Genomic DNA, 21,061 nt, shown 5'->3' with positions numbered 1-21,061 from the left:
CTTATCATTCGTATATGTACCTGTAAGGCTCGTAATCACAGGAGAATTGGCAATATCATTGAATTTGGAGTATGGTTAATTTAGTTTTAAGGCAGCTTAATTGATGGGAGCCCAAGTAGGGCTGATATTGGTGCCAGTCTTCTCACATAAAATACGTATATATCTATTAAAATTAAGCTTTGTAGCGTACATCAAACGTATATCTCAGCGTAAGGGGTACAATGTAGTCTGACCAAAATCAAGTAATGACACTTATTCGAAACGAGCGGATATTCTACAGGTATTTAATCCTCTCGAACAAAGTTATTTTCTGGGGGAGAAAGCGGTAATTCTTCCTGACCACCTTGCGGTATGGCTGGAGGAGATGTGAGTATATTTGCTGGGATATGCGAATGTGGTCGGGCCGGCTCGCGGATCGGAGGAGTAGCCTGTGACGACGGATATGATACGGGGGTAGAAAGTAATGTGGGCGATCCTTCAGTAATTACCTGAGAATCTGAAGTTGGTCTGATAATTTTATGTCGCCCAGACGCAGTCGGGCGAATATAATGTTTGTCTGTTACGGTAGGAAGGATGATAGGATCTTGGCAAGCAGGAATGTGTGTCCCGCCAAGTGGGGGATTCAGGTGGCGAGGTATCCCTGATGCGAAAAGCCTGGAATCACGGATGACTCCTGTCATATCCGATGAGCTATTCATCCGTCGACTGCAGGCAGGTGTGGGTGTATTTATATAAGAGGAGATTGTTGGAACGTGAGAGGGGGCCTAGGACGTGGTTAGTACACTCATGTTCTCGATCATGTGTATGGTAGATGAAACCCACCTCTGTTAGTGTAATTGTGACAACTACTGGAACGGCAACACAGCTCGAGAGATTGATCTTGAGGAAGTGTTGGTAAGTAAATTTTCGCCTATGGTGGGGGCTCACCTTCTCCTTCACTTCTTGCTCGTCACCAGTCTCAAGCTCTAACAAGCCTGTGAGTACATCCCGCTCCAATGCAGCTCATTTTCAAGGATTTACCTTCGAAATATGCGCTACCTAGATCTTTCCACTTGATACTGTGATCAGCGGGCGTCATGTATAATATGGAAATCGAGTAACTTACCCTACGCTCTTCTTCAAGTCCCAAAACGGCCATTCGGCTGCCAACACTTAATAATGTAAGAAGGCCTACGAGTTTAGCGGAGATCATATGAATAAGTTGAAGTGTTGACGAGACCAGGTGATAGTTCAAGAAATCCAGGAGAGATGTGGTACTGGTATAATATGGTTCGCGAGGCTATCTAGCTAGAGCATTGTGATTGCCGTATTATACTTCGTGCTGAGACTACGCCCAATAAATTGCTTGTCGATTGAATGGATTTCCCAAGGAATTTTGCGCCCGGTTGTAGCAATCAACACGCGTTTCCAAGGCATCTCAAGAGGGCATCAGTCGATTATCGAAGAGAAATCTAAAGTAAAATTCGGGCGGGAGCGGGAAATTGAACAAAAAGAACTTGCTCTAGTCACATCATTTTACAGTTCAAAGGCAGAAAATAGCGGCTTTAGTGTGCGGGTGGTGAGTGGCAAAGAATAGCTCTCATATCTCCGAAGTCGATGTACTGAGCCCGCTTGGCAAGCCGCAATTTGCTCGCAGCATAGTCACCAGCACAGTCACTCGAGAAGCGATAGAACAGCAAACGCCAGTTATTTGTATCTGAACGTAATCTTTGATTAGTCTAGAGGTAACTACACAGTGTACAGGGTCGTGGTTGCTTGGTACGATGACTGAAAACAGCCAAAGTCAAATTACGGAGCTTATTAGTCAGCAACAGGTGGGTGCACACAACCGAATTGTAGACATCGAAACGTTGCGACTCTAAGGATTCTTAAAGTTCATAAATCATTGTAAAGGGCATGAGAGCGAGGGCGCACGAAGATCCAAAGTAATTTCGAACTTGATCATGGTCAGGTCTCCAGTTAGACAGCTATACCAATTGGGTCAGTTGGACCTGGAGTAACTGTGGTACCGACCGACCCGCCCCTCTGAGGAGAGCTCGACCCCAGAGATGCTTGCAGCTCGGGCGACGAAGTAAGCTGCCTACTGGGGGGTGGAGATGCTGGAGAAGACCCTGGATAGAAACTATATTAGTATTGTAGGTGCTATTGGCGAGAATCCACCTTACAAACTCGCAGTGTACCATCAAGTGCGCCAGATACGAGCATAAACCGAGGAATAGCCCTGCGATTGCAGGCAAATATTTTAATCTAGAAATAAATTTTAGTATGTCGCTTGAATAGATTGACATTGATTTTTACTTACCACTTCCATGTCATCCGGACGAAGGGTGTGTAACAAGGTGGCAGAAATTCGATCCCAGACATACATCTCCCCGCCTATTGTCTATTAGCAGGGACATACTAAAGGAAGTTAATTACTCACTCTTTGAAGAACAGCAGACAAACATTTCATCAGGTCCACCAAAGAAACTTTGGCCTGCAAACTCGACTGGAGTCTAAAACCATTGTCAACACATAATCACCACTCGCCCACACGAGACCTCACCTTTGTGAGATAGGCTTACACGAATAAGGTTAGAATAAAGGAAGAATTAGGAGCTAGGGGCTGAATAAGCTCACAATGCACTAGGACGAGTCTTGCAACGTGTTCACCAGGCCTGATTGTAGTTTTCATGTCGATTCTCCACATTTGAGGGGGTGATTTGTTCTCGTGTGACACTAGCGCATGGGTAACCTTATTGACCGGAGTCTATTATTGTGCAATCAATGAGTACGTGGGTGAAATATCCCCGATTGGACTCACGCTCAAGGATATATTGCGAACTTCCTGAAGAAGTGGCACATGGCTATAGGGTGAACATATGAGTTATAAAAGCACTTTAAGGGCTGAAATGCAATTACTCACTGCTCTACTTCGTTTGTCTTCAGATTATAAACTTATTAGAATTATGCGCAATTAGCTAAGACTCCACAGAGTATGCGGAAGATGTCTCACTTAACAGGCGTTTTTCAGCACGAGACTGAATCGGCTGAAGCCGATCTCTGCTTTCTACCAAAGTGCCAACAGCCAGTACGCGAACTTCGTCAGCCATAATCGCTGTATCCCAGATCTGAATCCTATCCAATATATGCGTGTAAAGAACCTTTCCTTCGGCGTCCTGATTACAGAGTCAGATCGAGCAATATTCAACCGATCCAGTAAACATACCAATTGGACAAGATTCGTAGCTGTAACTTGACCGGCCCGAGATTGGGACTTATACTCAACAGCTAAGAAGCCATTTCCGCTTGGCATCCAGGATGCATATTGGATTGATCTCCCTCTAGTGATAGTTCGCGTGCTTATACCAGTCTGTTAAAACATAAGATTTAGCCACATTCCAAACGAAACGATGATATGGGTACGTACGTAGGGATTCCAAATTTTGATAGCTTTTTGCGTCCTAGTCAGTAATCGCTCGCCGTCCGGGGACCATGCAACCTGATTTACGAATCCACCTGAGGACACCGGGTGGTACAATTTCATGCACATTTCCACTGTATCCCCAATCTTCCAGATAATAGCTGTACGATCCCAGCTGCGGAATTCCAATTTAGCAGTTGATTGAAAATCCTGGCAGTATACACGCACCTGCACGTGGCCAAGTAATCACCATTAGGACTAAATTGCATGTGTTTCACTAGAGCCATATGTTCCGTCATAAACTGAGTAATACGAAGGTTTTCAAGACCAGGTTTGAGTTTGGTGAGCCGTGCTTTGAGTGCATACGAAGAAGGAATGTAGCCCTCAGTACTTGCTCTCGGTCTTCCCGTGGTTGATTCAAGGTCAGTTCGGCCAGACACTGTTCTTCCGGGCGCAGACTTATTGATGGCAATGATCTGTTGTGGTATGAGGCTTGTGATCTTTAAATTCAAAAGACTGACACTCACCCTTTCCACCAGGCTCTTCAATCGTCTAGGAGGGGGCGGCCTTTCTAGTTCTCCTTCTGTAATAGTAGCAGGCAACGCAACAGTAGAAAAACCTGGAGGCGTTTCTCTTGGATGACCACTCGAACTCGAAGGAATGCTTGTCATAGAGGTTGAAGTTGGAAGCGGTTGCTTATCTGTAAACCGAGGGGATGCCAACGCAGAATAATTTGTGTCCGCGATTGAGATGGTATCATCATCTGAGCGTGCTCCGGAGGGACGGGGAGGAAGACCACTGCTTCGTGGAGGATCAGCAGCAAAATCGGACAGGTGGGCCTGTTTCTCCTCATCAATTTCCGACGGGCTACGACAAGTACAGTATATGTACGCCATCTGTAATGCCGTTCTGATGTTGTGTACTTGAAGGCGAGACCATCGCATTAGCCTAGGGCCTATGTCCTCTGGGAACTGTTTTAAGACCCATGTGATTCCCAACAGTCTGTTTATCTTGGCTTGGGTTTCGTTAAGGACGTCGAATAGCCAACGTTTTCCTCGTGTGCGCGAGAAGATCCATCGTTCGGACATGAACCATAATCCGACCGAAACTAATCAACTGTTTAATATCAGTTTGCATACAGATCGCCAAAACTTACTCAGGCCCGAGGAAGTCACTATGGTGAAGGCAGTGACCAGAGCACTGACAACAGGGCTTTGACGGCTACTGTAAGTGAATACTGCGCGAAAGTAAGAAACAGGGTTAAAAGAAGGAGATATCGAAGCTCGAATCCCCCTTACCACATAATCCTATCGAAAATGCGATAACGGAGCCCTAATACGTCTGTTAGCCATAGCGCCTGAGAATAACCATATATTTACGCACAATTAAGAAGAAGAGAGGCGAGCGTTTAATCCATATTGAAACCCACCCTGCGACCCAGTTGTCAATGATCAGGCAACTCGGGATCCTCACTAGACTCACACGGCACATAGTTACGTGGGGAGCGGTATATAGCGGCTCGCCCTGTTTACAATTAAGACGATGATAGGCATTTGTTTTAGGCACACTCACAGTGATACGCGAGCTGATCCACATTGAACAAAGTCAGCGAATTATGTTATGAAACTAAATGAGAAAAATACCTGGGAGTTGATAGCGCTAGCAATGGAAAATATCAAACTCTGGGACAACTTATTAGACTCGCATGATCGAGATCCTCATAAAGGTACTGACGATAATCCACATAGCGTTTACCATGTCTGCGCGTGTATTCCCCGTTTGATCAAAACTCGAAACAAAATTTGAGTCCTCAAGGCAGTAAGATGTTCTAAAGTGTGTCCCTACCTGTACTGGATCGTTGTCGCCGTTACGCCACTGAAAAACGTAGCCTACAGTGAAAGGTTAATACCATCGAATAAGAACGTGACCCGCACCGTACTTACTACAGCGGAGAGGTACTGAAGGCCATTTGCGGTGTGCGTCTGGGCATGTCGGATGGTGGGCACTCCAACCTAGTATAATTAGCGCCGTTTCCACAAGGGCGTCAGTTCGCTTACCTCCACAAAATTGGTTAGCGCCTCGTTCATGGATTCCATATGTGTACCAATATCTGTGGATAGATCGTTTATATACCGTTGAAGAGCACTGGTCTTCAGTTGCCCCTCTGAGAAGAATTTCAGTACTTGTGTGCAGAACAGTTTTGTTCACACTCACTAAATTCCCTCAAACACGATGCTCGGTACTACGAGAAAGGTTTAATAGGAGACTGAAGTTTTTGAGAAACCTTCCTACCCTCAGATCACTGGCAAACGAAATAAATGAAGCATTGACAAGTTCATCCGTAAATTCTGGAATATCGTTTCTGAAAGTGGCGTGAGCTGTTTTCTCGCTTGGAAGATCGTATCGAAGCTCCACTTACAAACGATTTACAAACACGTGGATTTGTTGTGCGAGTCTGTCCATCTCTTCGGGAAGTTGCTCGATATCCTTTAACGGCTTGATTTGGGGCCTCATGCCGGTGTGAACACGATCTCTTTCGGCTTTAGTGGCCCTTAGCCTTGAGGGAAAATGGCGAGAGGGTCAGTAAAATTGGCGCAAAATATAGGGAAAACGGGGTCCCTACGGGGAGTCACGACTGCCATCTCGTTTGCGTCGAATCTCACTGAACAAGTCAGCCGCCTTGAAAAATGTTAGATGGACATAGAATATAGATAGCAGTGCTCACGTTTTCCCGGAAGAGATACTCGATCTGAATGAGCGAGCCACGCAAATAGTATGTCGCATTTAGCAGACCCACGCTAGACCCAAGCTGGCGAACGGCATTAGCAAAACCTTGAAGTTGCCGATCTAGACTGGTCACATGGTTGTCGAACGCAAGGAAAATGGCCACGCCCTCGCGTGATTGACTGTCTTGTACCGTCTCTACTACGAAACATGACGTATTTAGTACTAAGTAGGCTGGGGGAGGTTGAATAAACCCACCACCCAAGGCTCCTGTGCTCCCATTGCTGGGGGCTGAGTCTCTAACTTCCTTGTCAAAGTCCTCTGCGTCCCGCAAGTCTGAGAGCTCTGAGAGCAGTGCCAGAAGAGTTTGTTTGCGCTTAGCAGGATTGGCTACTGTAACCCAAGTGGTTTAGTGAAAATGCTGAAAAATAGTTACTATCACGTACTCGGGCGCTCTGATCCACCTCTCAGGTACGAGCTAGGCTCTGCTGTAAGGAAATCATCATTCGAACGGACTAAGGCAGATCAATCCGATGCTAGTCAGTTTCCAGTGTACTGTATAAGTGATTGCATTATGGCACTTACAGGTCACGGTTCTCTCCGTCATCGATCGTTCACTCGATAAGGCAGAAAAATCACGGCACTGCCGTTAGTGGGTCGTAAAATGGTTTTCTGTGGTCGTGCAGAGCGTTATATAGGTTCGTGACGTCGTGATATACAAAAGCGTCAAAGTCGTCCTACGGGGTCCTTGCGGAGTGTGGCAAAAATGAGGAGATGCTTGTCACACCCGACAAAACGTGGAGGTGCCCTTTGCGCCTTGGCACTTATAATATTTGAGTTCGGAGGAACCACCTGCGAGCGCTTACCAAATGCCCGGGGTATCCGGTTCCGCACCTCATGATCGATCTAAGTTCCCGATAAACAACAAAGTCCATTTAAAACAAGTAAAAAACACGCAACCAACAATACAAAGCGCGATTTCAGCCTATATGTGTACCCCATTATCCCAAAATAACAAAAATTACATCATCAGTGCACGTTATCATCATTGGCATTCATCACAACCGTGGGCTTCCTGGGGGGCTAATGGGCGGGCTTCCAGGACGATGTTCTTGGCGAAAAGGGCCAGGGCTCTCTATCTCTTGTGGCTCTGGTGATGGCGCTGTACTCCGGCCCATGGATGCCGCAGCCGTTGTCGTCCCTAGTGTTGACTCGTATCAGTACAATAGTCCGTTACGGTCGGGCTAAGCTGTTGCACGCACAAATTCTGACCATTCCATCATGTGCTGCGGATGCAAACATGAACCCGCTTGGGATTTATGGTTCCATGCAAGGTTTGTAAGCTGTAGATGATTTATTAGTTGCTCTGTTCACATAGTACAGAAACGTGTCGCCCACCTCCTGGTCGGGGGCCTTAAGTGAGTGTAGAAGAACTCCTGATGATCGTTCCCAAATGTATATCTCGCCACCTGAGTCAAGCCAATCAGATTGTATCCTGAACAACCCTCGTCCATACATACTTTTGGATGCAGCCAGAACGAATGTATCTTTGACACCGCCGAAGTAGCTCGGTCCAGCAAAGTCCACAGGATACTATGGTACCATAATGTCAGCCGCGCCCATATAGGAAGTGTATGCTCTTACTTTTGTGAAATAAGCTACGAGTTACCAACAAACACATGAGCCCTTGCGAATCTCCCTTCACTGCGTGACTTACTATGGGCCAGAACAAGTCGCTGTTTTCCTTCCCTGAGAATCTTATCGATGCGCCATGCCTGAGGTGGTGCCTTGTTTTCATACGATACTAGAGCATAGTTGCCTTCCTCCGTCTGATGAGTTTGTGAGTAAGTAAAGTCAAATTACTAGAATAAAGGCGCATACAAGCGTAATATCTCGAACCTCCTGTAGTAGCGGAACTTGGCTGTCGCACAGTTAGCTAACTAAACCACATAGATTTCAATACTTGACCTACTTTTCGATCTCTTTAGTGTTTAGGTTGTAAACTGAGTACCATTGGGTTAGCACACCCATTGACAACAGGGCCTTGGAGTACCTACTCAATATCCGTTTCTCGTGCCGTGATTTCACAGGCCGACGTTCCTGCTCAGTTCGAATTAATGTGGCAACGGCAACGAGCCTCTCTTCATCAGGTACCACGGCCGCATCCCAGACTTGAAGTCGAGGCAGATGATGTTCCTGAAGCTTTGTTCCATCCGTGCTCTACAAGGATCGGACATCAGTTATCCATCTTTCTTGATTACTTTACTTCACATACTACAACAATAAGATCTGAGCCCAGAATGTTCTCCGCATGTTGAACCGCTTGTCGGCCTGAGAAGATTCCGTTTTCCATTCGATTGACAAAAACCGTTGGCCTTTGGGCATCCAGGTAATCGCTTGTACCGATCGTTTCTGGTCAATTGTTCTCTCACATACACCAGTCTATAGGGGGAAAGATGAGCCTTGAATGTTTGAAATAGCCTCAAGCGTTTGAAACCAATACCTTGGAGCTCCATACTTTGATCGACTTGAGCTGCTTTGTCAAAAGCTGCTCGCCATTGGGACTCCAAGCGACCTGCCCGACGAATCCACCCACACGAGCTGTATGGACCAACTTGTGCATCAACTCAAATTCTCCATACGGCCCAGCTCCTACACGCCAAATCAAAGCGGTTCGGTCCCAACTGCAGGTGGCGAGGAACTTTCCGTCGGGCGAGAATTGCAAATGTTTGACCAAGGCAACATGTTCGGTCAGCAATTGGCTGGACCGCAAAGTGCGTAACATGGGGACGTAGGTTTGGATACGGGCAGGAATGAGTTCGTGTTCACTTGAGTCTCGCCTATGCCGAGAGTCGCTCATGACTGACGGAGATGACATCGAACGGACCGGAGGACTGGGTGGATGATTATGAGGCACCAGCCTAAAGGTATGGATAACCTAGAACACGGGATGTGAACGCTAGGTCAGTTAACACAGCCAAGTAGCTCACCCTCCTGGTAAGTGCTCTGAGCCTCGCGTTGGGTTGAGGTTGTTCCGAAGGGCCTGGGTCTACATGGGGAGAATTGCTTGAATTCGAAGTGGAGCCTGGCGTTGTTGGGGCCGCGCTAGGTGGATTTACAACGAGTCCTGGCGCCGTTCGCGTATCCAGTGTTAAAGGCTCATGTTCTGGGATTGGTTCCTCGTTACTTCTTCCCAAATCTGAAAGTTTGCGCTTTTCCGACTGTGGATTGACTCCGAGACTACCGCTGCTGTTGTCCCCATTGAACATAGCTGTCGGAGAATCCGTTCGATACGTGCCATCCTGAGATTCCTCGTCGCCCCGAGCATTTGAACTTGTTCCGTCAGTCACAATCGCCAACGACGACATTGTCCGCATAAAGTCCCGTGGAACAGCCTTGATGACATCCACTGCAGATCCCATTCGACCAGCGACTCCCACAACCCTCTCAGAAGCACTTGTCATTGAACGCTTGACGTCTTTGAACAATGTTTGAGTACGTTGAGCACCACGTTTTGCAGCCTGCTTGGTTGGGGTGATCCCCGTAACTTTTCCCGCCTTTTCTCCATGTTCTTCGAGGATGTCAAGTAGCCAACGACTCCCCTTTGTTCGGGCAAAGGTCCAGCGTTCTGACGCAAACCAGAGGCCCACGCATACTGACCGCGTAACATCAGCGCTAGTACGACACTTTGTGGAGCTGAAAACGGTGACTCACGCAATGCCGAAGATGTCACCACTGTGAAGGAAGTAACTACCGCGCTTACAGCTGGAGATTGGTCGCTACTGTAAGTGAATACTACGATTGGCCAAAGGCGTCAGCATGCGTTTCTGTGTCAGAAAAGCGTAGGTTGGCGCACCACAAAGCCCGGCTGAGAATGCGATTACAGAGCCCTATATTACTATGTCAGGAAAGCAGTCCACGCTGATAATAAAGAGTGACGACATACCACGAGGAAGAACAGAGGTGTACGCGTAATCCAGATCGAAACCCACCATGGCACATAACACCTCGGGGACCTGTACATGGCCGCACGCCCTAGACCACATCGTTAATATATTGCAGTATGTTGACTTCGCTGGCTTACAGTGATAAGCAAGCTACGAGAAATCAGTCATAGTCCCTTCAAATGCCTTAGGCCAATGACTTACCTGTGAATTAATGGCGCTTGCAATAGAGAACACCAAACTCTGCGCAGCGATAAATCAGCACCTATGTTGATCGAGTCGATCGACGATGGAACATACGCTAATCCACAAGCCGTTCACTAAATTTTGTACAGCATCATTGTGAGCTTCGAAGCTAGAGCAAAGTTATTTTTGTACTTTTTGTAAGGTCAACAATAAACCATGTACCTAAACTAGGACAAGGCTCTAGGTGAACATCTATCAAATATCCAGAATGAATAAATAATATCCACCTGAAGTGTAGTAGCAGTTACACCACTGAAAAAGGTTGCCTATTGGTGGTTGGATTGTCAATACTATCCAAAGAAAACCCTTCGAGGTAGTACTTACAACAGTTGACAGATTCTGAAGTCCAGTTGCGGTGTGCTTTTGGGAGAAACGAATCGTTGGGACACCAACCTGGACAACTTATGATAAACTTGTTTTTTTTCTTTCTCCTCTGCAGGAACGGACTCACATCAATAAAAGTGTTGAGAGATTCCTTCATGCTGTCCATGTGCATCCCCAAATCCTCTGTAAGGTCGTTGATATATCGAGATACAGCCGAATACTTGAGCTGGCCCTCAAATTCCCGCAAACACGAGGCACGATACTATGTTAAAGCCATGAATAAAAGTTTGAGATAACCCTCAGGTGTATACTTGCCCATAAATCCCCTCAAATGCTTTAATTGACGCGTTGACCGCCTCGTCTGTGAACTCCGGTACATCATTACTGTGTCCAGTCAGTCGTCGGGCAATAGTAAAGCGCCAAATCAGAGGTACATTCAAGCTCCAAAAAAAGGCTGAACTCACAGGCGATTCAAAAATACGTCCAAATCTTTCGCCAAATTTTCCATTTCGCCGGGCAGGTCCTCGATTTCTGTTGACCACAGTTTATTGTTTTCGGGGCCCACAGCCATATGTCTGCGTACTTTGCCCCTCTTTCGCGCACTATACGGCTTGGTGCCAACGTTGGGTGCGTGAGGAACACCATCAAAAAGCTCTGCCGCCTGCGAGTTTGCATTAAGAGCTTAGTGACACTGAACCTGGATGTCCTCTGGGCTTACATTTTCTTGAAAGAAATATTGAATTTGTCTCAATCGCGCTCTGAGATGGTAAGCAGCATTTAACAGGCCAACACTCGAGCCAAGTTGACGAACGGCGTTGGCAAATGCTTGTAGCTTGAGGTCCAGTCCTCGAATCCGTTCATCGAAAGCCTGAAATCTTTCGACTCCTTCGGCGTCACCGGATGCTCGCTCATCCTTAGTAACTGGTATAGTGAATTACATGCGTCAGCTCGCTCAACTTGAGGCCCAGTGGCCAAAATTATGCTTGATATAGCAATGTGCTATGAAAACTCACGTCCATGACTTATTTCTCTCTCTTTTTCGATCTCCTCTTCGCGCAGCGCAGCAAGCTCGTCTATTAGTGCGAGGAGGGTTTGTTTACGTCTATTCGTGCCTGGCCCCACACACATCTTGAGATAAACCAGCGCCAATTCGGGCATTCCAGATGACGTACCTGTGCGCTCCGGAGGTGTTCTGGTACCTGTAGCATATGGTGCTGGCTCCGAGCTGAGAAATGTAGGGCTATTGATTTCTCCGGTGACTGAGTCCCTCCAGCTAGCGCTGCTCCAATCGAATGTTGGGCTAAAGAAGTCTCAACAACGTTAAGATAGCTGAAGCAAGCACCAACTCACGATACATTCTATCTGCAATCCGAGCTCCTAGAACACTGGACATAGTATTGCATTAGTTGAGTAGAGAAAGTGACTGAAGAAACAGAGCTACATTGATAAACAATATCGTGAGGTATTGGCGTGTCTGTCGTAAAGGGGGCGTAAAAGACTATGGACATTCGACTCCTGCCCCAGTCGTGGTCCGGAGCGTGGTCACCCCGAAGACCTGGCTCAGACCGACCGGGCGCTAATCCAAACTTACTTAACCCGATTGCATTTTCTGCCTCCACTTTCTGATCGAAATTGATTTGTGATCGCCAGCTAATTTGGCGTGGTTCCCGCGCAGTTGTTGTAATTATTGAGCAATGGTATTTGTTTTATATCCTATTTGAGTATCAATTCTGCTGTTGAGGTCTCAACTGGCAGAAACGCAACGAACACTGGGACTCTAAGATAGCACCAGAATCACAGTCCTAGCTCCGACAGGCACGGTATTTGGGTCACTTTCAGAAGCATAGAACCTGCCAAGGTCAACATGCGGTTTATGGCTTAGCAAGCACGAGCCAAGGCTACTAAGGAGTTCCGGACCATCTATGGCAAGGCGTAACGCCAGCGTCTGGCCAAAAAAGGTTTGAGTTATGCACAACGTGATATGCGTGCACTTAGCCTCCACCCAGTTCGCGGTCTCCTTATCATGAACGATGGCTCCAACTAGTTAGATGTGTGGCCCACGCTACGCATATAACCAAACGAAGTAGAACATATTGTGGAGTCGAGGCCAAAATGTGCACGATACGGGACAGAAAGATCCATGAAATGTTCTCCATAGATTATTGTTGTTACATTGCGTTATCTATCGATAAGGTGGCAGAAAAACCAGGTATGGTGGCAAAGTTGAACAAGAACACAATCCTTTGTCACACCTTTGTCCTTCATCCTCTGTCCGAAATGTCACCGATGTAAGTGCTAGCCTAATATCAGCTTTGCCCTATCTCATCTGTAATGCGGATTGTGACGCCCAGGTCCTGCTCAGAAATTTGTTCAAGTGGATTTCAGAAAGGCTGCCCACTGTTGAAACGGAGTGAAATGTGAAACTTGCGTAACCCCTAAGCGCCAGCGCCAACCCGCGTTCTCTCCAGAGTCCATTTCATAATCCTGATCGACCACGACAACAGCTTCAAGGCTTCATTCAAACCCCTTCTACGAAGCCGTTTTCACTATGGATGACCTAGCCTCATCACCAAAGATGACCACTAATGGTCTAGAGAAGCACGAAGAAGAGCATGATGTCCCCAAGACAAACGAAGAGAGGATTGCACAACTAGAACAGGAGTTAGAGAAGACAAGAGCCGAAAGTGACAGCTGGGCAGAGCAATATCGTACTCTCTTGGCAAAGCTCACTACTATGAGAACTACTTTGGGGAATAAGCTTCAGCAAGACGCGGTATATATGTTTTAAACATTCTTATGCGTGAATGCACTGATGGCATTTGCAGGAGGAGCTTGACCGGAGGGAACAGCACATTATGCAATTGACTACCACCAACGAGGATCTTTCCAGTACCATCGAAACTCTGAAACAAGAGTTAAACAACTCACTGGAAGACTCATCCAATCTTTCGCGAGAACTGTCTGCGTTTAGACAACGCGCTCTGGATTCGACCTCTTCTGCTGATGCAGAATTAGAACAAATGAGAGCCGAGGCAGAGCACACTCGGAGGGATTTGGAGATAACTAGAAGAGAGTTGGAAGAGGAACGGCTAGATAGGGAGGAATTCGAACGAGAGGCGGCTCAAGAAAGGGTCATGGCCGAAGAGCTCAAGGCCCAGCTGGTAGTCTTGAGGAGAGAAGTCGAGCAGGCTGCAGCCCAGAGGAACAGGGAGGCTGAGGCAGTTCAGCGTGAGAAGGAAAAAAGTGCCAATTTACAGTCAGTGCTGGAAGACTTCCAGCTCGGTGAGTCACTGCCCTAAATTGTTTGCAATTGGTAGAGCAGGACTCAACGCCTCGGCTGCTAGCCAAGGATATGGAAATCCGACAAGCTCTCGCCGAATCTGAATCTACCCTGCAACATACAATCAAGCAGCTAGCAGAGTTTAAGTCCCGTGCATTACAGGCGGAGGCAAGTCGGTTCAGCGTCGGTACACCAATTGAGCAAATTATTGACATGCGTTTAGGCCGAACTCGCCGAATCTACACATAATTCAGAGCGCGTTAGCACCCTCGAGAAAGAAGTGAAGGAAAAGAACTTGCTAATAGGAAAGCTGAGACACGAAGGTACGCTAGTTCCAGTGTCCAATGCGCTACGGCCCAATTCTGGTGTTCTATGTCATGCTCCCCATTCTAACAACGGTTCAAACTTTAGCTGTGATTATCAATGAACATTTGACCATCGCTCTCAGAAAATTGCGCAGCTCTGCCGCTTCTTCGTCGTCGTCAGTGGACAGGGAGCTCGTTTCGAATATCCTACTTTCCTTCCTGAGTGCCCCGCGCACTGATGGAACAAGGTTTGAAATGCTTGCCGTGCTATCCAACATACTTGGATGGGGGGAAGTTGAGCGTGAGAAGGCGGGCCTTCAGAGGAGTGGTGGATCTGGAGCCATAACGCCCATAGGTACAGGTATCATGCCACGGAAGGCCAGTAGTGCATCGGCCGGAGGAAAGGCCTTGGAATTGGACGGAAGTGATGAAACCGACGTGAGTGAATGCTGCACTTGTCTATCATAGACGCGTTAATCACTACCATTCTGTTATACAGTCATTCTCCAAGATGTGGGTCGAGTTCTTGCTGAAGGAGGCTAATCAAGGTAGCGCCCCCCCGACTCCTACTGGAGCAGGCCCCGCAGTTGGGATATCAGTGCTCGGGTCTCCCCGAACGGCCAGCCTCTCAGGCCTACCAAGCCTGACAAAATCTAACTCGAGCCCCATCTCTAAACCTAGTTCTTTGGGTAAGTTACCTGTTAACCAAACAGTAAAGTTCCTCTAATCATTCTTATTTGAAAAGCATCTCCAACCACTCCAACTCCATCAATAACACCTCCCCGGCTTTCCACTTCCTCTCTCTCCCGTTCGTCCTTGGGTGTAGGTTTAGGCATACCGAAGCGTGGTGATGCTACCTCTCCCCTGGCGAGAACCGAAATTGAGGAGCAATAGTTAGAATAGCCTAATTTGAACGACCTAACCCGATGGCGTTCATTCCCGACGCATGCCCCAACATAGGCATATTACATCGTGCTTTATCTACTAGTGTCTTTTGCTAACGGACTTCGATCTTCTGTAAATTTAATTGATTATTCAATGTGTTCTAAGAATTATTCTCATGTCTGAAATTCGAGCTTAATACTGAGCGTGAGAAAACGATCCAGTATCTTCGATGCACTGCGGTGTGGCATCACTCGAAAGCTCCGGTTCATCATCGGATGTTGAGTACTTGAAACAGCAGTATATTTACCGGGAAGTATAGAAAGACATCGACAATACACGACTTGAAGAGGACAGTGAATTAGGCTAAGAAACGGACGAGCAACAGGTATGAAACACGTTTAGAATAGAATAACACAGACAGCAGAGTTAAACGACAACCAAGGCAGTCAATAAAGCCTCCGACATACGTAGAAAAGGACAGCGATTCGACCTGCATGCAGTGCTGCATACGGTCGCCCGAACTCAAAATAAGTTTCAGCCTCTAAGAGCGCTGCAACCATCCCAGGCTCATTCCGTCTAGTGATCGCCTAGACTCAGGGTATGCGGCATTGCTCTCCTTGAGCGACCCCGCAAGTCGCCGGCATAGATCCATTGGATACGAAAGTACCTCAGCATTCTTGAATGTGGGGTAGCGTTCCAGTGAACTTCATGAGCGAACACGGTCGGTTTGTGAGTGATTCCGAGGAACGCGCGAACGTTGTTTCTTGTCAGCATGAGATCATACTAAAAACGGAAATATCTTACTTTGCGGTACCCCCTGGACCAAATATGACAAAGGTCACCTTTGCAGCCGTAATGGTACCGCTAGGCGGGATAAGCGAACCAGTGGCACCCGCATAGGACAGCTGGATGGCAGATTTGAAAAGCCATATCTATGGTTCCAACAAAAAATACGAGTTGGTCATTCGGGGATTAGTATCCGAAAGGAAAGTGTACTTACCAAGATACGAGGAGTCTCGGTCTCTTCATCTTGTATGACAAATCTATATGAGGCATGCGCCTGCGCCAAATCAACCATATCGGCAGCAACAAATGCAGTGAAAGGAACGCGCGGGAACCTAGTTAACATGTAAATAAATACCAGACGAAAATAATCAGCGGGGACTGGATGTACCTGAAATTAGCCGCAATCGGTCGTGTCGTGTACTTCTTGAACCGGTAAGTGATTCCTTCGGGACGCTCATGACGATGTCCAATGGAAGCTCCGCATAAACATTGAACGGGACGCCATTCCAGGTTATTCTAAAAAAGTAGGCCAATCAGTACTATTCCCAAAGCGCTTAAGAAGAGTATCAGTCGTCAATATTGTGCCCCCATTGGTAGCCCATAGCGCTGATGGCTCCGCATGAATGGGTTGTTTAACGGGGGTGAAGAATTGATATAGGACAGATTGTATCAGTCGCGATAGGCATAAGCCTAACGGCTCCCCAGCACGAAGCTTCGGTGTGGGTGCCAGTCCAAAACTCATAAGAGCTTCGGAGCTGGCTCCGCATGCAACCAATGCAAGCCATGCTGGTTTGCCCGTAGGTAGAAATCACTACGGCGGCCTTCTTGTTATCCATTTCAAAGCAAACAAGGCAGAATAAAATAGAGTGAATGGGAAATCAAGGAATGCGATCACCAGGCCAAGGTTGATTACAAAAGTGAAATAGGAACTTTGAGTACTTGCCTTTTCTGTGCAGGCTGTCAGCCCACCAGTGTTAACCATCGTCGAGTCAAATAACAAGAAACCCCCTCCAACAAGTATTTGACCTGGCATCGGCCAAATTCCCTCTGCTCGCTTAGCAAGCTCGGCGGTAACTTGCTGATCAGGATGACACATCCAGGCGTCCAGGAGCTCGACCCAATGTTCAGATGGAAGGTCGTCGTATCGTACATTCCCGGATGCTACTCCATGAACGATCGGTAAAGAACACGAGATACAAACAAATGAGGTAGTCTGGCTTTTCCGGAATTGTTCGGCGTCCAACAATGCTGGGATATCGTGCTCGAGCTCTCTTCCATCCACACCCGCCACTGTTGGGAGTTTCAGATCCAAGTACTCCGTGGCTCCAAGTGGCTTCCCCATGGAAGCTGCAAACAGATCTACCTTTCCTGCAGGGACTTGAGAAGGTAGATCAAGTGAAGGTAGTGTTGTTGTTCCACAACGCAAGATGAGGCTGGATTGACCAAGGGTTGATGTCACCTCAGCCTCCAAGCGAGAAGTCCGTGCTAATCCACCCACTCGAAGTTGTACTGCGATCATACCGAGGCTTTCCCGGTACTCAGCCACGTATGTGACATTCATTTGCGCCACTGATATTGATGACCACCTTGTCAGTCTTGACATTTATTTAGTGGTTAATAATGCTCACCATTCGAAGGCTGTGCCTGAGCCAAGGGGGAGCGCGAGGCTGATGTCTTTCCAGTGAGCCATGCTAACGGAGGAGCCGAGTTACTCCTTCCTCTGCCTTGTAGGCCAATTTTACTCGGTTTTTTGAGTAACCGAGGGCTCCCAACATTTGACATGAGGGTAGGAGAAGGAGGTTTGGGAAGCGGTCCGGGATGGGACTTTACAAACTCGGGTAGAGTCATCATTGTATTGGGATCGGTAACATCAGAATTTTGGGGGCCGAGCAAACCATCGACAACATCCAAACTAGAGTTTGGAGCGTGCTTTCGCCCTTTAACCGAAGACGAGAAAACCGCATCCTGACCATGCAGCCGTCCATGGGATGAGTGCTGAGCGAGCTGTGTAACAAATTCATTCCGCTAGCGACAGAAGTTAGTGATCGGCAGTGGTAAACAAAATCGGAAGATCACTCACTTTTGCATCATCTCTGCGCCTGGCACGATCCATACGGGCTTGCATGTCATCCACGAAAACTGTTTGGGAATCCAGAGTTCGAGAAGCCGCTTGACCAATCATCGACATGAGTTGATCGAGATCTTGTTTGTCCTCGAGGCGTTGCTTGCCCTTGCGGAGGGCAGAAGTCGGTCGATAAGTAGCACGTTGGTCATCGAGGCGGCCACTATCCACAAGCTTCTCGATTGCTCCAGCAACGCGTGCGAATTCCATCTGTTCCAGCTTCCTAGTTTTCAACTCCACGCGTTGGTTACTCAGCTGCGGGGCAACCATATACAGTCGGTCAATCGCCATCATAACGGAATCCAAGTCTAGCTTCATTTTTTCAGATGCTACGATGGATTCTCGATGAGAAGATGCCCCTCGGTGAACGGATTGTTCCTCCAGGCTCTCTTTCTCCTTTTCCGAGGGGAAATCGACAAATGGCTCGGATGGTGTTTCGTATACTGGTGGGTTTGCGCTATAGTCATCGTGATCGTACTCCGGAGGTAGTGTTCTATCGTACCCTGCCGAGTGATAAGGCGAAAGAAATGGGGTAGGGACGGCGCGCTCGTGGCACAAATTTTGAATATCTCCCAACACGTGGTTAACTTGGGCCCAGAGCATAGCTTGCTCCCTGGCAACGACAGATCCTTGAGTGGGCCCACTCGGCTTCGAGTCTTGAAGGCGGAGCTGAATGTTGGAGGCCTGTTGGCTGAGTGTGGTGTAAACCTCGTCTTCAGATAAATTCGGGGAAACAGAAGAGGTCAAGCCACCGGGCGGAGAAAGAGAGGTGGAGAGCGGAGTTAATGTTGCGAGTTTACTAGAAAATTGCAGAAGGGTGACCAGCAGCCGCGCCAATCGAGCGTCTTTGGTGCCCATAAGCTCTGAGCAACGCTCGACATGTTGCCCGAGCTCGCATAGTAGGGCATCGTGTTTATCGGATGCTTGAATCATAACCTCGCCTACATTTTGGAGCCTGAGGTTGGATACTAGAGTGAATAGTGGAGTAGAGTCTGATAATGATACCGCTTGCGAATTGGAAGCGACAAGGGACGGAAGTGAATGTCTGCGAGATGGAACAATTGGTCTCCAGTTTTCATCGGGGAGGATTCCGGCAAATAGATTGTTGAGCGCCATGAGGCAGGACTGCTCAACCGAGAGTAAACTTGGCAGAATTTCCTATTGGTACCAAGTTCGCGTATGAGAACCACGCGTTAAAAATGAATATACTTACTTGTTGACCTCGAGATTCGGTCTCTACGGTTTGCTCGGCTAATTCAACCGTCAAAGTCGGAGGTGCGACATTATTTGAATGGACCGGGCCTGCCGGATGTTCTGTAATGATAGTCTCCCCTGTTTGCTCATGTCGATCGGATAAAGAAGGGAATGGGGAAGGAACACGCGAGTCCAGTAAGGCAGGAGAAGGAGCTGGCGAGTTGCGTCGGGAAGAAATTAAATTTTGAATTCGAGTCAATGTCGCCATAATTAAAAAAGAGTGTACGAGGTCTGCTTGGATAGCAGAGTGCTGAAGTCAACGACTTAGTAGTCGATTGGGACTCGTATGACGCAGATGAGATGGTTGTGGTCGCGTTTCGAGCGCTCGGACCATCAATTGGATTTGATTACACTTGACTGGAGTTACGATCCGTAACGCTCTTTCAGCTATCCCCAGGAGAACCCCACATCCTTCGGAGCAACCTCCGTCTCTACTCGTATATCTTGTCTACTCCGGACATTCTGCATACTCTATAACAGCAGAAACCGGATACAGCTCACACCTATATTTCGAGAGATCTTAGCAAACTCGGTCCAGTTTGTTGACAAGGTCAAATCTAGATCTGCTTGTCTGAGCATTAGCCAATTTCCACAATAGTCGTTTTAAGCTCATTCTACATACAAATCTGTGGTCAAATATTGCAAACCATCAGAATCTAAACACTCCTGGAACACTTTTCTACTCGTGAGACTCTCTTACTCACAATACCACACACACAAAAACCAATAATGATGTACATACTTAGGCAACTATTGGCAACTTCTACCAACGTATATCCGCGAGGGAAAGACGCCACCTGTACCGCGTCTGATGTAATGATTTGTCGCTCTGAAAAATGTCTGCCCTCGGTCTCGGGGGGGACTCAGCGAATTAATGAGCAAATGTCGGGATATGGCTACCCACTACTATTTCATTGGCACTACCTTAACGGGGTTATTTTGATCGCTCTAACGAAACTATACTCACGTAAACATCCCCGCGTCATGCATCGCCTGCGCACTTGAGGCTGATTTCGGGCCCGCTCGGCATCAATGCGAAGCTATCTTGGGTATGTTACGGGGTTGATATATCCATAGAGTCACATAGTCATCGATCATTTCAGAGGAATTACCAACATAAATTAGCCTAATGCGGGGAAGCTTAAGAGGGTGATTATGTATATTATGGAATTGCCTGAAGTACCATTACAAGGCCTCTCGTGCCAAAACACAGGTATGCTGAATACTACGAATGCGTCACAGTCTCGTGAGAAATATGGAAGCACTCATCTGAGACTTTGGTGGAACCAGGGGATGATAACCTTCAAAGCTACTAGATTCAATTCTTGGATGCATGCCTAAACGTGGCGTCAGTGATACTACCGTGTGCGAGTTTTGATGGGGAAGACCAAGGAGTGGCACATCTACATCCCTATGGATTCCGTCAGTCGGTTGCTGATTTTGCACAGTAGTGTCAGCAAATAGGCCGAGGCTGTAAGTACAAGGACCTTCCTTGACCAAAAAAGTAATATGTAATCTCGGGACCATTTTGGGATTCACAACTTCCCTAGACTGGGCGCCACAACGCCGGGGCAACCGATTGAACAGGGCCTAGCTATTCGTCATGGCTGAATATTGGAAACACTCCTGAGGTGTTTACATCGATTCAGGTATCCTATTTCCTGGAGCCCCAATATGCACTTTTCGACAAGCGCGCTTTTCCACGGCGCACGGCATTGTTTTGGACTTATAACACTCTTGTGTTTGGCTTTAAACTTGACCGCGACGACTGAAGACGATTGTTAACAA

At 47.4% G+C, this 21,061-nt stretch overlaps 4 protein-coding genes across 4 annotated transcripts; 1 reads left to right on the top strand and 3 right to left on the bottom strand.

Annotated features, from left to right (window-relative positions):
• Positions 1-284: 284 nt before the first annotated feature.
• Positions 285-1,138, bottom strand: RhiXN_00172 (WD40 domain-containing protein; the record flags this gene model as incomplete). The annotated part of the gene is made up of 5 exons (XM_043319991.1): positions 285-764; positions 823-879; positions 928-965; positions 1,021-1,051; positions 1,106-1,138. The coding sequence occupies 5 exons, from the start codon at positions 1,136-1,138 to the stop codon at positions 285-287; spliced, it is 639 nt and encodes a 212-aa protein (XP_043179003.1).
• Positions 1,139-1,882: 744 nt separating this feature from the next.
• RhiXN_00171 (WD repeat protein) lies at positions 1,883-12,034 on the bottom strand (the record flags this gene model as incomplete). Its single annotated transcript, XM_043319990.1, has 59 exons — positions 1,883-1,967; positions 2,018-2,111; positions 2,166-2,247; positions 2,303-2,376; positions 2,423-2,495; positions 2,546-2,559; positions 2,620-2,749; positions 2,804-2,846; positions 2,906-2,936; positions 2,996-3,158; positions 3,209-3,352; positions 3,410-3,578; positions 3,632-3,879; positions 3,931-4,511; positions 4,560-4,640; positions 4,702-4,735; positions 4,787-4,833; positions 4,886-4,927; positions 4,976-4,988; positions 5,047-5,085; positions 5,138-5,192; positions 5,249-5,292; positions 5,347-5,415; positions 5,461-5,567; positions 5,618-5,645; positions 5,696-5,765; positions 5,823-5,960; positions 6,027-6,082; positions 6,129-6,328; positions 6,386-6,520; positions 6,574-6,642; positions 6,994-7,033; positions 7,390-7,470; positions 7,526-7,596; positions 7,648-7,720; positions 7,772-7,785; positions 7,845-7,956; positions 8,009-8,048; positions 8,100-8,130; positions 8,185-8,345; positions 8,403-8,569; positions 8,631-9,065; positions 9,118-9,782; positions 9,842-9,922; positions 9,984-10,017; positions 10,074-10,162; positions 10,212-10,224; positions 10,276-10,314; positions 10,372-10,426; positions 10,480-10,484; positions 10,545-10,583; positions 10,642-10,710; positions 10,769-10,903; positions 10,953-11,025; positions 11,106-11,302; positions 11,360-11,562; positions 11,655-11,753; positions 11,814-11,941; positions 11,988-12,034. The coding sequence occupies 59 exons, from the start codon at positions 12,032-12,034 to the stop codon at positions 1,883-1,885; spliced, it is 6,354 nt and encodes a 2,117-aa protein (XP_043179002.1).
• A 1,155-nt stretch (positions 12,035-13,189) lies between these two features.
• Positions 13,190-15,120, top strand: RhiXN_00170 (GRIP domain-containing protein; the record flags this gene model as incomplete). Its single annotated transcript, XM_043319989.1, has 7 exons — positions 13,190-13,414; positions 13,467-13,923; positions 13,986-14,108; positions 14,176-14,244; positions 14,333-14,664; positions 14,726-14,915; positions 14,972-15,120. The coding sequence occupies 7 exons, from the start codon at positions 13,190-13,192 to the stop codon at positions 15,118-15,120; spliced, it is 1,545 nt and encodes a 514-aa protein (XP_043179001.1).
• Positions 15,121-15,687: 567 nt separating this feature from the next.
• On the bottom strand, positions 15,688-19,481 carry RhiXN_00169 (HECT-like Ubiquitin-conjugating enzyme (E2)-binding; the record flags this gene model as incomplete). Its single annotated transcript, XM_043319988.1, has 9 exons — positions 15,688-15,874; positions 15,916-16,043; positions 16,112-16,229; positions 16,286-16,373; positions 16,438-16,683; positions 16,867-17,466; positions 17,526-17,922; positions 17,978-19,177; positions 19,233-19,481. 9 exons carry the CDS (start codon positions 19,479-19,481, stop codon positions 15,688-15,690), a joined length of 3,213 nt encoding a protein of 1,070 aa, XP_043179000.1.
• Between the last annotated feature and the right edge of the window lie 1,580 nt (positions 19,482-21,061).

The sequence above is a fragment of the Rhizoctonia solani genome, chromosome 4 (genome assembly GCF_016906535.1).
Source record: "Rhizoctonia solani chromosome 4, complete sequence".
Classification (NCBI taxonomy): domain Eukaryota; kingdom Fungi; phylum Basidiomycota; class Agaricomycetes; order Cantharellales; family Ceratobasidiaceae; genus Rhizoctonia; species Rhizoctonia solani.
The sequence above is the reverse complement of the archived record's forward strand: the minus strand, read 5'-3'. Positions and strand labels throughout refer to the sequence as shown.